The following is a 13490-nucleotide window of genomic DNA, read 5'->3' as shown; positions in this document are numbered from 1 at the left end:
CTGGAACCAGCTTTTGATTTTAAGAGGTTCGAAGCGGTTTGAAGCAATTTGTAGCGTTTTCTGTGATTGTTTCGAAACGCCAACAACCGCTATGAACCGCAAAAATTGCGTTTGCGGGTGGTAGCGGGAAAACCAGTCAGCACCTAAGTTTAAGGTGTTTCATAGCATAACAAAATAATAGTTCACTAGAATATATGGCACAATGAGTCACTTCCTGGACGTGGTTTCGAAGCATTTGCCCTTTATGACAGAAAAGTGGTCATAACTATATATGAGTGTTTAACAACAGAAAAACTAATGATGCTAATAATAATAACTATAGTTCTATAAATTTATTATTTTGTATGTGAATTAATTGAGATACATTCAAGTTATCTCTACAACTTTATCACATGACTAAATAGATTTTTCTTTCTCAAAGTACTCTTTTAAAATCTAAATTACCCAAATTCTCAGACATGGAAACCAAAGCCAAAAAAATAGAAAAGAAGAAGAAAAAAGCTAAGAGGAATTTAGACCACCAAAAATAGGGAGAGGTTAAACTTCAATATTCCCAAATATGGAAATGAATAGCGAAATGAGAGGGGATGCCAAAGAAGATGAGAAAAAGCAGGAAAAACATTCGTCTTAAGAAACCCTATAAAAACGTCTTCAGGCATTTCCACAACTCAAAATCCAAACCCCAAAGCATAATCAAATAATAAATAAACAAATTAATACCCCCACAAAAACACATATGCGAGGGGTTAAACTATTGGCCGCGTGCCTCTACCTGGCCGCAGCCGCAACACTGGTGGTGGTCCGTGCCGAAGACCCTTACTTCCACCACGTATGGAACGTGACCTATGGAACCGCTTCTCCTCTCGGTGTTCCACAACAAGTCATTCTAATCAACGGCCAATTCCCCGGTCCCAACATCAACTCTACCTCCAACAACAATATCATCATCAACGTCTTCAACAACCTGGATGAACCCTTCCTCCTCACTTGGTAATAACCACCAGTCATCTACAAATACATGTTAACTCTATATTAAAAAAAAACTTTAAGTTAAAGATTGGATCTGAAATTAAAGAGACACTAATGTTTCTAGGTCAATCTTAATAATACTAATAAAAATTTGATAATTAGAAAGCCATGTTATCTATGCATAATAACTCTTTAATTTTACAAATTAAAATGAATGTTTCATCTGACTGTGATTATTATATATATTTGTACATTTTAGGAATGGAATCCAGCACAGGAAGAACTGTTGGCAAGATGGAACTCCAGGGACTATGTGTCCAATCATGCCCGGTACCAACTACACTTACCATTTCCAGCCTAAGGATCAGATCGGAAGCTACTTCTACTACCCCACCACCGGGATGCACCGTGCCGCTGGTGGATTTGGTGGACTCCGTGTGAACAGCCGTCTCCTCATCCCGGTCCCTTACGCTGATCCTGAAGATGACTACACCGTCCTCATCGGTGACTGGTACACTAAGAGCCACACCCAGTTGAAGAAATTCCTTGATGGTGGTCGTACCATTGGTCGTCCAGACGGTATTCTCATCAACGGAAAGGCCGGTAAAGGCGATGGATCAGACGCGCCGCTCTTCACCTTGAAACCTGAAAAGACATACAGGGTTAGGATCTGTAACGTGGGTCTCAAGACATCGATCAACTTTAGGATTCAGAATCACAAGATGAAGCTCGTTGAGATGGAAGGTTCCCACGTTCTCCAAAACGATTACGACTCTCTTGACGTCCACGTTGGCCAGTGCTTCGGCACCATCGTCACCGCGAATCAAGAACCTAAAGATTACTACATGGTTGCATCCTCTAGGTTCTTGAAGTCGGTTATCACAACAACCGGACTTCTCCGCTACGAGGGAGGCAAAGGACCTGCCTCTTCACAGCTCCCGGCTGGTCCGGTCGGATGGGCTTGGTCGTTGAACCAGTTCCGATCCTTCAGGTGGAACTTGACCGCTAGTGCAGCCAGGCCTAACCCTCAGGGATCTTACCATTATGGAAAGATCAACATCACACGCACAATCAAGCTCGTGAACACTCAGGCCAAGGTCGATGGCAAGCTTAGGTACGCATTGAACGGAGTCTCCCACACTGACCCTGAAACCCCACTAAAGCTCGCCGAGTACTTTGGTATTTCCGACAAGGTGTTTAAGTATAATACCATCACCGATGACCCGACTCCGGAACAGATCAAGACCATCAAGGTCGAGCCTAACGTTCTTAACATCACTCACCGCACCTTCATCGAGGTGGTGTTCGAGAACCACGAGAAGAGTGTTCAGTCTTGGCACTTGGACGGTTATTCTTTCTTCTCCGTTGCGTAAGTAAAACATACAAATTAACCATATTCTTGCGTCACAAGTAACTATTCATTTTGACCTAATTTTCATTTTTTCTTTTCTTTTGCTCTGTTTCAAAGTGTTGAGCCAGGGACTTGGACCCCAGAGAAGAGGAAGAACTACAACCTCTTGGATGCAGTGAGCAGACACACAGTTCAAGTCTACCCAAAGTGCTGGGCAGCAATCTTGCTCACATTTGATAACTGTGGAATGTGGAACGTTCGTTCTGAGAACACAGAGAGACGTTACTTAGGACAGCAGCTTTACGTCAGCGTCTTGTCTCCAGAGAAATCACTTAGAGATGAATACAACATGCCCGAGACAAGCCTCCAATGTGGTCTCGTCAAAAACACACCTAAACCTGCTAACCCTTACGCTGGTGCCTAAGTTTAAAACTATTAAAAATGCAACGAAAGAGTTTTGACTCTTCTGTTGATTTTCTGAAATTAATTTTTAAAATTATATGGTTTACTCGTATATACATGGAATTGACATGTATTTTATGTCTACCTTAAGTAACTTTTTTTCTTTTCAAGAAGCATTAGTCTTCTCTTTGTTTTTTTGTTTCTTCACTTTTTGTAACAAATATGTAATGTATCCATAATCTTGATGAAATAAGCAAAAGAGATCTTATTTGTCCAAAAAAAAAAAACTTTACAATAAAGTATTTCTCTATAGCCTAGAACCGTGTATAATGGTAACAAACCCCTTCCATAAGAAGACCTTCAAGGCTCTTTATCTCGTGGTTCTTCCACCAAAGGCGTTTCCTTGAGAGAGAAGTCATCGAGACTATCATCATTCTCTGTATCCACCTGAACAAACTCTTTGAACATTGCCATTACTTGAATCATAGTTGGTCTTTTGAACGGTCGATCGTCCAGACACTGAGACGCAATTCTCAAGTAATGAAAAAGCTCAACGTCGCCTGATTTTTCAGTTATCAGGTCCGGATCAAGAATCTCAGCTCCTCTGTTCTCCCTGTAGAGCTGTTTAGCCCATCCCACGAGATTGTTGTCTTCACCAAACTCCTCCGGATCGATCGGTTTCTTCCCCGAGAGAAGCTCCAGAAGTATAACCCCGTAGCTATACACATCTCCTTTGGTTGTGCACCTGAAACTCTGGTAATACTCTGGTGGAACGTAGCCGGGAGTTCCCGCGAGCGTGCTCACGCTCAAATGCGTGTCCAGAGCGCTCACCAGCCTCGCCATACCGAAGTCCGAGACACGGGCCGTGAAATCTTGGTCTAGAAGGACGTTGCTAGACTTCATGTCTCTGTGGATGATGTGAGGGATGCAGCTATGGTGTAAGAACGCTAGCCCACGTGCAGCTCCCGTTGCAATCTTCTTCCTCGCCGTCCAATCGAGAAAGACTCCACCTCTCTTGGTCTTCTCGTGTAGAACGGTCTCTAAGCTTCCGTGTTTCATGTACTCATAGACGAGAAGCCTCTCTTCCCCGATCTTGCAATACCCCAAAAGAGGAACAAGGTTTCTATGTTTGATTTTCCCAATCGTCTCCATCTCAGCCATGAACTCTCTATCCCCTTGTCCCGTGACTTGAATCAGCTTCTTTATCGCTACAACAGACCCGTCTCCGAGTTTAGCCTTGTAGACATCTCCAAACCCGCCTGATCCGATCATACTATCAGCGCTAAACCCGTTGGTGGCTTCCAAAAGGTGCGCAAACGTGAGTTTCCGCAGCGGCTTCTCGAACGTCGCGACGTTGATGCTCAACGGTTCATGGACGCTAGAGAGCTTCCAGCTGCTGCTCCCAGAGGTCGGAAGGCTCTCAATGTACTTCTCCCTCTTCTTGTCTTTCTTCTGAACTTTCCTCACTCGGTAGAGCGCTATAGTAAGCATCAACATACACATGAAAGCAAACACAAGCCCGGTGATCATCCCAGTGGCGATGCTCTGCTTCTTACGGTGACCAGTGGAGCTCGTGGTGGAGCGGTGGTGGCGGGAACCAGAGCTGCAAGGCGGGAGAGGAAGCCCGCAGAGGCCCGAGTTGTTTGCGTATCTTTTGAGTGGGAACGTTGTGAGCTGCCCTCCGAATGGTATTGGTCCGGTAAGATTGTTGTTAGAGACATCTAAGTCGCTGAGGAAAGAGAGACCTCCAAGTGATCCAGGTAAGAAGCCTTGGAGGTTATTGTGAGACAGATCAAGAACACCAATTGCTTTTAATCCACCAAAGCTATCCGGTATGGTTCCAGATAACAAGTTATGTCCCAAATTCAAAACCTGAAGGTACACCATGTTACCATAACTCAAAGGAATAGGACCTGAAACCGCATTATACGAGAGGTCCAAGTAGATCATGCTCCCGTTTCCGTCGAATGTATACATTGCCAAGCCCGTGTATATCCGTGTCTCGGGACAAGAATGAACCATCGGGAAATGCTCTAACCGCTCTGCGCGAATGCCTTCGAACTCAACTAAACCACCTGCACCTCTGCAATCCGTGCCGCCTTCGTTCCTAACAAACGCAAACTGTTTACCAGCGACGCTTCCAGGCATTACCTTTCCCGCCTGGCTCGCAAGCTCAGCCGGGAGGTTCCCGGTTAGACCGTTGCTGTTCAGATCAAGCCAGATGAGACTCTTGCAGCTCCCAAGCTCAGGAGGGACGTCACCGGTCAGAGAATTGTTCCCAAGCTGAAGAATCGCCAGCTTCTCGAGCTTTCCCATCCCCGCCGGGATCTTCCCCGTAAGCAGGTTACCAGAGAGGGAGATCCAGATCATGTTGGTGCATTTGGAGATCGATTCCGGTATAGAACCGGTTAAGAGATTGTTGTTCAAGATCAGAGTCTCCAAGTTCCCTCCGTTGACACAAATGTCGTCAGGGATCTCACCGGTGAGATTGTTCGCCCACATAACTAAGTCCGATAGCTTCGGCATTGTCCATACCTCCTTCGGAATGGGACCAGCGAGAGCGTTGAAACTGAGATCTATCGTCTTCAAGCTCTTGCATCCCCCTAGCTCCACTGGAACACTCCCTGATAAGTAGTTGTTGGCGATAAGCAACTTCTCGAGAACCGGAGTGCACAATCCATACGGCACTTCCCCAGTGAACTCGTTTGAGCTAAGATCAAGAACCCGAAGACTAGTACAGTTGGCGAGCGAGAGCGGAACGGAGCCTGAGAAGTTGTTGTAAGGCAAGTGAAGAGAAGTGATTCCGGGGAGTTTACTCACTACCGTGGTTAGAAACTCCCCGGAGAGCTTGTTGCTTCCGAGGTTCAGGCTTCGCAATGAGCCGCACGAGACGAAAGACTCCGGGAGCTGACCGGTGAGGCCGTTACCGGAGAGATCAAGAACCTCTAGAGTTCCGCAGAGAAGAGAAAGCTCCGGCGGAATCTGGCCGGAGTAACGGTTGTGCGATAGAGAGAGCTTTTTCAGGCTCTTGAAACTCCCCCATTCTCCTCCGGGGAGTTTTCCGGCGAGGCTGTTCCGGGAGAGGTTCAGCGTCTCGAGGAGCTCGCAGTTCGGGAGAGTAACCGGAAACTCCTCGCCGGAGACGTTGTTGTGCGATAGACTGAAGAAGGTGAGGTTGGTGCAGAGGCCGAAGCTGAGACGGGAGAAGTCGCCGGAGAAGTTGTTCTGCGACAGGTCGAGGTGTACCAGAGCCGCCGGGAGATCGATCTCCGGGAACTCGTCGGAAAACGAATTGTTCGAGAGGTCGAGGCTCCGGAGACTCGATAACGCCGTGAGGTTGTTGAGATTTAGGGTTCCGGTGAGGCCGGCGTTCCGTAGATCTAGGCCGACGACTCGGCCTTCGTTGGAGCAGGAGACGCCTCGCCACGAACACGGGTCGCGACCCGACCCACCCGACCCGTATTTCCAGTTACTCAGGAAGTTACGAGGATCCGACTTGACGGAGGTTTGTTTAAACGCCGTTAACAGAGCGGCTTCGCTCTGGTCGTTGTCGCTGAGTAGACGTCTGTGACGAGCGTCCACCGTTAGAAACAAGACGAGCGTACAGAGGATCACGAACAGGAACAGACATTGTTGCTTCATGTTGTTTATTAAGCCCACCAAGTGTTCGATCAAAGTCCCAGCAAGAATCAAGCTCAAGGGGATCTTCTTTTCATCTACTTAGGAATCGTTATTGGACATGGCGAGAAACCTCTGTCCTCCATAACAGAGCTTGAAACACTGAAATTCAAAGTGAAATTAGGATTCATTATCTGAAAAAAAAAGTATAGATAAATAAAGTCAGTTCAAGGAAGAGGAAGATATATACATGGTATATGTCAAGAAACAGAAAAGCGGAATCAAAGGCTGACAGATACGGAAAAAGAGAGAGTGGAAGTACAGAGGAGACAGAGAGTTCTTGAAGTGAAGAAGACAAGGGAGATGGTCTTCGACAGTTTTGTCTCTCAAAACAAGTACGATGTTGCAGAGATGGTCGGACCCGTAAAAGAGAAAAGAAAAGAGAGAGTTGAATTCAACCCAAAATAAAAAGATAAAGCTGGTTTTAAGATTCTACAGCTTTTACCTACAAAAGGCAGCGTGTTTAGTACGACCACTACACAGAAGAGCAAAAGAAAAAAAAAAAGAATTTTCCAGAAAATAAAATCAAGAAAGATAAAGGAGAGTGCTTTTTTAATTTGTTTGAGAAAGTGAGAAGCTTAAGAGATTTTCTTGTTTCTTCGTCGCATCTAAAGAGGAAGATGAAGACGAGATCTTTAAGTGTTGTCACTTTTTTCCTCCTCTTTGCTGGAAAATTGCAAAAAGCAAAAGAGAGGAAAAATGGGGAGAAAAGTAGAGAAGACAAAACTACTTGAAAAGAGGATTCATAATCATATATCATTATATTCAGGACTAGTTTCTTATTAATTATTAATCCAACCTAATAGTTTTCTTTTAATTAACTTAAGTCTTGAAAATATCCTGCAATAGATTATCAAACCCGACGTCAAATGTTTCGTAATTTTGATTTAGGATAAACAAATTTTACAGGTTAGTAAGAATATTTATAAAATCTAACAAAGGATTCTGTGTTGTGGTGGCTAGATTTGTTGCTTTTAGTCGTTCTTTTGTTAGCGTCAATGATATATCTCCAAACTCATTAAAATTTGTGTAACATATTAATTACGAATTGGTTCATGAATATTCATCTTTTAAAAATTATGGATGTCTGGATCAATATTGTTTAGATAATTTTTTTAGAGGTTGAAATGGTTGAGTAGTCTAGTTTCAGACTTTTTAAATGAAGTTTAAGATATAGTTCTTCAGTGTATGGCTAAGCACATGATAAATTAGTTTTCGGTAAAAATCGAATTCGAAATCAACGAATTTATGTTTTGCCCCAAAAAAATTCCTACCACCAAACTTCCACCATTTTCAGATCCAATCATGTATATAACCGTCTAGAATGTGAAATCCTTTTTATCTTCAAGTTACTACTAATTTTTAATGTTTTGAATTTATATTAATTATGTTGCCTAATGATGATGTTTTTTGAGTCTTAATCCATGACCAATGATTTAAAATAACACACTGAGAAATCTTCTATGTTTTTTGTCCTTGCATAAGTTATAACGCATTTGACCAAAAAATAAAATGTTATAACGCATACATCTATATATCTCTTTTCCAGCCTTTCTATTCATCTCAACCCTTTAGATTCGACTCGTTTCATGTTTGACGAACCAAATAAAATCTAATCCTTTTCAGGTTTCATAGATGAACATGAACTACTCCACACGACGGCCTTCCGGTTTCCATAGACAAACATAGGCACGTATTAATATTGTTAAAAAAACAGGAAAAGATAATATTGTTAATGTTAAGAAACTATATATATATATGTATATATTTATTGTTAGAAACAAGAATTCCCTCCAAATTTTAGCAAAAAAAAAAAAAACAAGAATTCCCACCACCGTTCTCGTTTTTGCAACCTAATTCCCCACCACCGTTCTCGTATTTTTCTTCGTGTGTATGTAACTTTCTGACCCTACACGCACGGAGCACTAGCATCGTGAAATAAAAACAAACATGGTTCTTGTCTGTGGCCCAATTATTGTTTGTATTTTTATCTAAAAACATTATTGAAAATATAAATAAAATATTGATTCAACCAGTTATAAAAAATAAAATTATAATTTTTTTTTAACTTTAAAAATAAAAAATAAAAATATAATTAGTTGAACAATTTTCAAGAAAGTTAAAATTTATTTAGAAAACTCAAAACATAAGATTTTGAAACATCAAAAACTTTCTGAAACATTTATATATAACGAAAGGGAGGTTGTATTCATCTATTTATGGGTTTACCAGTGGCATATTTTTGTCAAAGTGATCTTATTGTAACATTTAACACAACGTTCAAAACTCGGAGGTCATCATTTTTCTTGAACAAAAAAAAACAGTTTCTTGAAAGCTACGTGAAGGTGATTGGTTTGCAAATAAACGATGAAATTAATTTCTACCACGAAACAAATTTTACCCAGTTTTGTTTTATAGAATTATAGTATCTCTTTAACACTCTCTATAAATCTATACTGAATAAATGCATGAAATCTTAATCGAGTGATTCCGACGATTATCATCGTTGTTTCATAAAATGTTGAACAGTTACGATTGCAAACAGACGTGACAGGAACTTCTTTCTGGTAGGTACGAGATTAAGTTAGAAAAATCAATGACCGGACCTGTTGTTACTCAAAATTATCCTTGTTCAAATTTTTAATACTTCAACAATTCGTGGTTTAATAACTGCGTACCTACTATTCGTACGTAAATCCTTTATTTATGTTGAAGCTTAATGTATTAACGACCTTTCATTTTATAAAACTAAAAATGGGATGTCGCCAGTGTGTTTATACAATTGCAGTCGTGCACGTGCATTTAATGAACTTAAATTTATATCACAAACCCAGTCAAACTTATCCAGGTCATGCTGTTCCTATCTAACTTCTACCTAAACATAGTTAGTTAATTAGAATAGCTAAGATCATCTCTAAAATACATTTTACAACTTCGAATATATAATTATTTTTTTCTTAAAAAGAACTCCTGAACTTTAAATTTGAAGTTTCCTAACTGATTGGTAAGGGTTATAGCTTTATGTTTTTGGCTGTAGAATTTAGACTGTATAATTTTTTTTTTTTGGCAGTAGTTTTATAAAGCACTAGTTTTTTTTGTTTTCAAAATAAAGTTTTCTCCAGCAATATTTTGATTTTGTACAAATATTTTTTCTGTGAGTTTTTAAGGAACGGAAAGCTTAATTGGTTGACATATATAATTCTAGATTAAATTTTTGCTGCCGAGAACATCTACAACCACAACCAATCATCTCTTTTATTTTTTTTATTTGTATTTTGATCCTAGAATTACACATTCTATGTATAATTTTTAAATATTTTCTCATAAGTTTTACATATAAAATTAAATCAAATTTTTTGAAAAAGCTTTATATTATTTTAAAAGTAAAATTAGACAACAAAAATATTACAAAACAACTTAATAAAAAACCTTTTACAAAGGTACATAAATACACAATTATTATAGAAATTCAAATATTACAACAATATTAATAATAATCAAGAATTTTTAGGTCGTAATCTACAAATTAAAAAATGAAAAGAGTTATTTCTTACTTCGAAATGCACTGGTTGATCACACATTTACATATGAGAGCACTACGAAAATAATTTTGCAGAATAATGTGGTATTTTCCTTATAGTTTAATATTTAATTATGTATTTCTGTTTTTAGTTTTATATTTTAATATAAGTTTTTATTAATTATTATTTATATAATATTTTTATATGTGTGTTAGTTATTTATAATTTTTATGAATTTATATTAGTTATGACAAATATAAAGACTATAGTGTAAAATACAGATAATTTTGAAATTAGTTTTGAATTTTTATTTTTGAAGAAAAATATTTTTAAATTTTTAAATATAGAATTTGAGAAATTTTAAAATAGAAAGTGATTTTGAAGATGCTCTAAACATATTGATGATAAAATAAGATAACCTAGATGAATATGAAAAGGTTGCGAAACTCGTACGCTAGATTGTTAATTGAATCTAGCCGGTATTTGATTGAATATTTTATTTTATAATTACATATGTTAATATCCATAACTCTAAAAAAATAACATATCAGGTCTAAAAATCCGTGATTGAGAATAAATTATGAGGAAAAAACAAAATTTCTCTCGAAGTCCTCCTTTCACGTCTTCCATAGTTTAGTCTACACAAATATTGATTATTTTAATATTCAATTCGTTGGTGTGAAGGAAGTCTTTTTGTAGATTTGGTAGACGTCTCCAACTAAAATGTATATAAAATATGGTAAATCGATGATGGCCCAAGAAGATAGATTGTTTAATCAGTGGGTTAATAACAAGAAGTATTAAAAGCGGGGGGTTTATTCAAAAAGAGTGGGCTCTAGGGCGGGGTCATAGGGTTGCATTTTGTCAGTTTATCCGGCCGCACGAGCGCACATCCTGTGAGTTGTGACCTCCAAAGATTTTTCTCGTTCTCACTTATTAGATTTTATATTTGACATTTTATCTCTAATAGTAGGTTGTTAATTTAGGACCAATATACGTAGAGAACTTGTCGGAAACCAATAAATAACAATAATACACTGGCCTTATATGTAGATTTTCAGAAAAGTTATTTTGTATTTTAAAGAATACAAACAAAATAAATTAAACTAGAGAAACTTTTGGTAGATATAAATATAAAAGGGTCGTGGTCTCAAAGAAAGGACGAATAGCTGATACGATTTGAAGATCTTACAAGTCGTTTTCATGCATTAATAATGAACATGATAACTTTTTCTTAACAGTAAGATTTTCATAAAAATAGCGGAATCATCGGATTCAAATCTGCCTGATTTCTAGTCCAACCATCCCCTTTTCACGTAAATTTATTCTTGTTCGATCTCTCTTCTTTGTTCATTTTCGTCTGAATTAAAAATTTGAGTAGTACTCGTGAATTGACAAAAAAAAAAAAAAAAAAAAAAAAGAAAAGAGTAGTACTCGTGACGTCTAATTAGCGGTATATATAATTATACAGACGCACGAAAGTTTGTCTTTATATGTGTAATTTTGAATTAAGTAATAACGACTGGAATACATCTATGAATCCTTCAACCACTTTAGGGAAACAGTATAATATACACTAGGTGATCATCCGCGTCCTGCACGGAGTGAACAGACTAAAAAAAATTATAATTTTTACTCTATAGATATCGAAACATAAAAAGTGACATATTTATTATATATGGTATAGATTATAGCATAAATAACGTTGATATAGAGATTAATGCAAGAAAAACCAATTTGAGATTAAAAGTTTATTGAATTTTTCAATCAACAAAAAAAATTACTGAAGTATCTAGATAACGATAATTTTATTATGGTTGACAAAAAAGTAATTATCTTATTATCGAAGTTAAATCGTTATATTTCGTTAAAACTATAATGGTTTTGAAGTAAAAATTGTAAAAGAATATAAATAAATTGAAGTAAATAATATTAAGTTGGAAAATAAAAGAAAAAAAGTAACTGATATGAATTTTCAAATTTAGTGAGCTTATTAGGACTCAAAATTGTAAAAGAGATCCTTTGTCGAACCTTAATATCCATTAGACTCAAATACATATGAGCCTTTTTATTTATCTTTTATTTATTTTTATTAAAAAGTCTGGAGGGGACATGAGATTATGAGCTACGGTTCGGATGTGTTCGTTCTTTTTTCTCATCACATGATATATCTAGATGTGTCAACAAAGTAAGGTTGTAAATCTCTAATTGTTCGTATATTTCCAGACAATTTTGTTCAGACTCTTATATAATTGGAAATAATTATATGTATAGTACGAAAATTAAGGAAGCCCACATTAAAAATGATGTTCTCCTTAAATTAAATCGGAAAAATTATATGAATTTCTAAATTTAATGTCTGTCACCATTTCTGATAATTTCGTAATCAAAAATTTTGTTGCAAAAATTAAGAGATTGCAGGAAATTTAATAGGGAATTCCTTTTTGAATGTATGTTATAATATTTCAAGATTGCTCATAAATTTTAATATATGACATTTTGATTTTACAATATAGAACAATTTATATCATCCCAAAATAAATGTCATGTATTCCATAAAATACAAAATATATTAATAAAAATAAAAGTCACATACCAAAGTTTTATAATCATATTTTCTCGTTCCTAGAAATGCATGTATCATTTATGAATCGTAAATAAATTGAATATTATAAAATATGAATAGTATATATATAGTCAAAACCCTATCGGTTGTGACTATATATAAGGCTATCCTATTAGTTTCATATAGGTTTATAATTGTAGATTTCAAGATAATTATAAAAAGTATTATATACATATGGCATAAATTAAGGAATTTCACACCAAAAATGGTTAGTTCTTTAAATTTAATTGAAAAGATATATAAAATTTCCAAATTTAATGTCTATCACCATTTATGATAATTTTGTATCAAACATATTATTGCAAAATTGAAGGGATTGCAAGAAAATTAATATGTAATTTTTTTGAATGTATTTCATAAATTTTCAAGATTGCTCATATTTTTTTATGTATGACTCTGATTTTACAATATAAAACAATTTATATTTTCCAGTCCCAAAATAAATGTCATGTATCCCGTAAAATAAAATAAATATTATTCAAAATAAATGTCATGTACTAAAGTTTTATAGAACATAATTATGAATATTTTATATTTTCCAGTCCCTAAAAATTGTCATATATCATTTATGAATCGTAAAGAAGTTGAATATTATACAAATATGAATTGTATATATAGTCAAAAATCTATCAGTTGTGACTATATATATCAGATTATCCTATTAATTTTGTATAAAATTATAATCGTAGATTTTCATATACTTATAGAAAGTGTTATATGCATAGGGCGGAAATTAAAGTAGTCCACATTAAATGATATTCGTCTTAAACTTAATCGGAAATAATTATATAAATTTCCAAACTTGATGTTTGTCACCATTTATGATAATTTTGTAATCAAAAAGTATTTTTTGCAAAAAATTAGGGATCGCAAGAAATTTAATATGGAAATCATTTTTGAATGTATTTTATAATTTTCAAGATTGCTCATAAGTTTTTATATA

The 13490-nt window shown here is 36.5% G+C and overlaps 2 protein-coding genes across 2 annotated transcripts; one reads left to right on the top strand and one right to left on the bottom strand.

The window, feature by feature from the left end:
* Window positions 1–686: 686 nt before the first annotated feature.
* LOC108862804 (L-ascorbate oxidase homolog) lies at window positions 687–3007 on the top strand. Its single transcript, XM_018637050.2, has 3 exons — window positions 687–990; window positions 1229–2338; window positions 2438–3007. The coding sequence occupies exons 1-3, from the start codon at window positions 737–739 to the stop codon at window positions 2742–2744; spliced, it is 1671 nt and encodes a 556-aa protein (XP_018492552.1). The 5' UTR covers window positions 687–736; the 3' UTR covers window positions 2745–3007.
* LOC108862803 (receptor-like protein kinase BRI1-like 3) lies at window positions 2973–7135 on the bottom strand. Its single transcript, XM_018637049.2, has 2 exons — window positions 6591–7135; window positions 2973–6502 (listed from the first exon to the last, which is right to left on the bottom strand). The coding sequence occupies exon 2, from the start codon at window positions 6362–6364 to the stop codon at window positions 3083–3085; it is 3282 nt and encodes a 1093-aa protein (XP_018492551.1). The 5' UTR covers window positions 6365–6502; window positions 6591–7135; the 3' UTR covers window positions 2973–3082.
* Window positions 7136–13490: the final 6355 nt, after the last annotated feature.

This window comes from Raphanus sativus, chromosome 5, assembly GCF_000801105.2.
Source record: "Raphanus sativus cultivar WK10039 chromosome 5, ASM80110v3, whole genome shotgun sequence".
NCBI classification, from domain to species: domain Eukaryota; kingdom Viridiplantae; phylum Streptophyta; class Magnoliopsida; order Brassicales; family Brassicaceae; genus Raphanus; species Raphanus sativus.
The sequence above is the reverse complement of the archived record's forward strand: the minus strand, read 5'-3'. Positions and strand labels throughout refer to the sequence as shown.

What these genes read in the sequence shown, in the direction of transcription:
- LOC108862803 (XM_018637049.2), bottom strand. Translation starts at nt 6,364, where the DNA reads ATGAAGCAACAATGTCTGTTCCTGTTCGTGATCCTCTGTACGCTCGTC.
- LOC108862804 (XM_018637050.2), top strand. Translation starts at nt 737, where the DNA reads ATGCGAGGGGTTAAACTATTGGCCGCGTGCCTCTACCTGGCCGCAGCC. An exon ending in GAACCCTTCCTCCTCACTTG is followed by an intron (nt 991 to 1,228) that starts GTAATAACCACC and finishes TGTACATTTTAG; the next exon opens with GAATGGAATCCAGCACAGGA. An exon ending in TATTCTTTCTTCTCCGTTGC is followed by an intron (nt 2,339 to 2,437) that starts GTAAGTAAAACA and finishes TCTGTTTCAAAG; the next exon opens with TGTTGAGCCAGGGACTTGGA.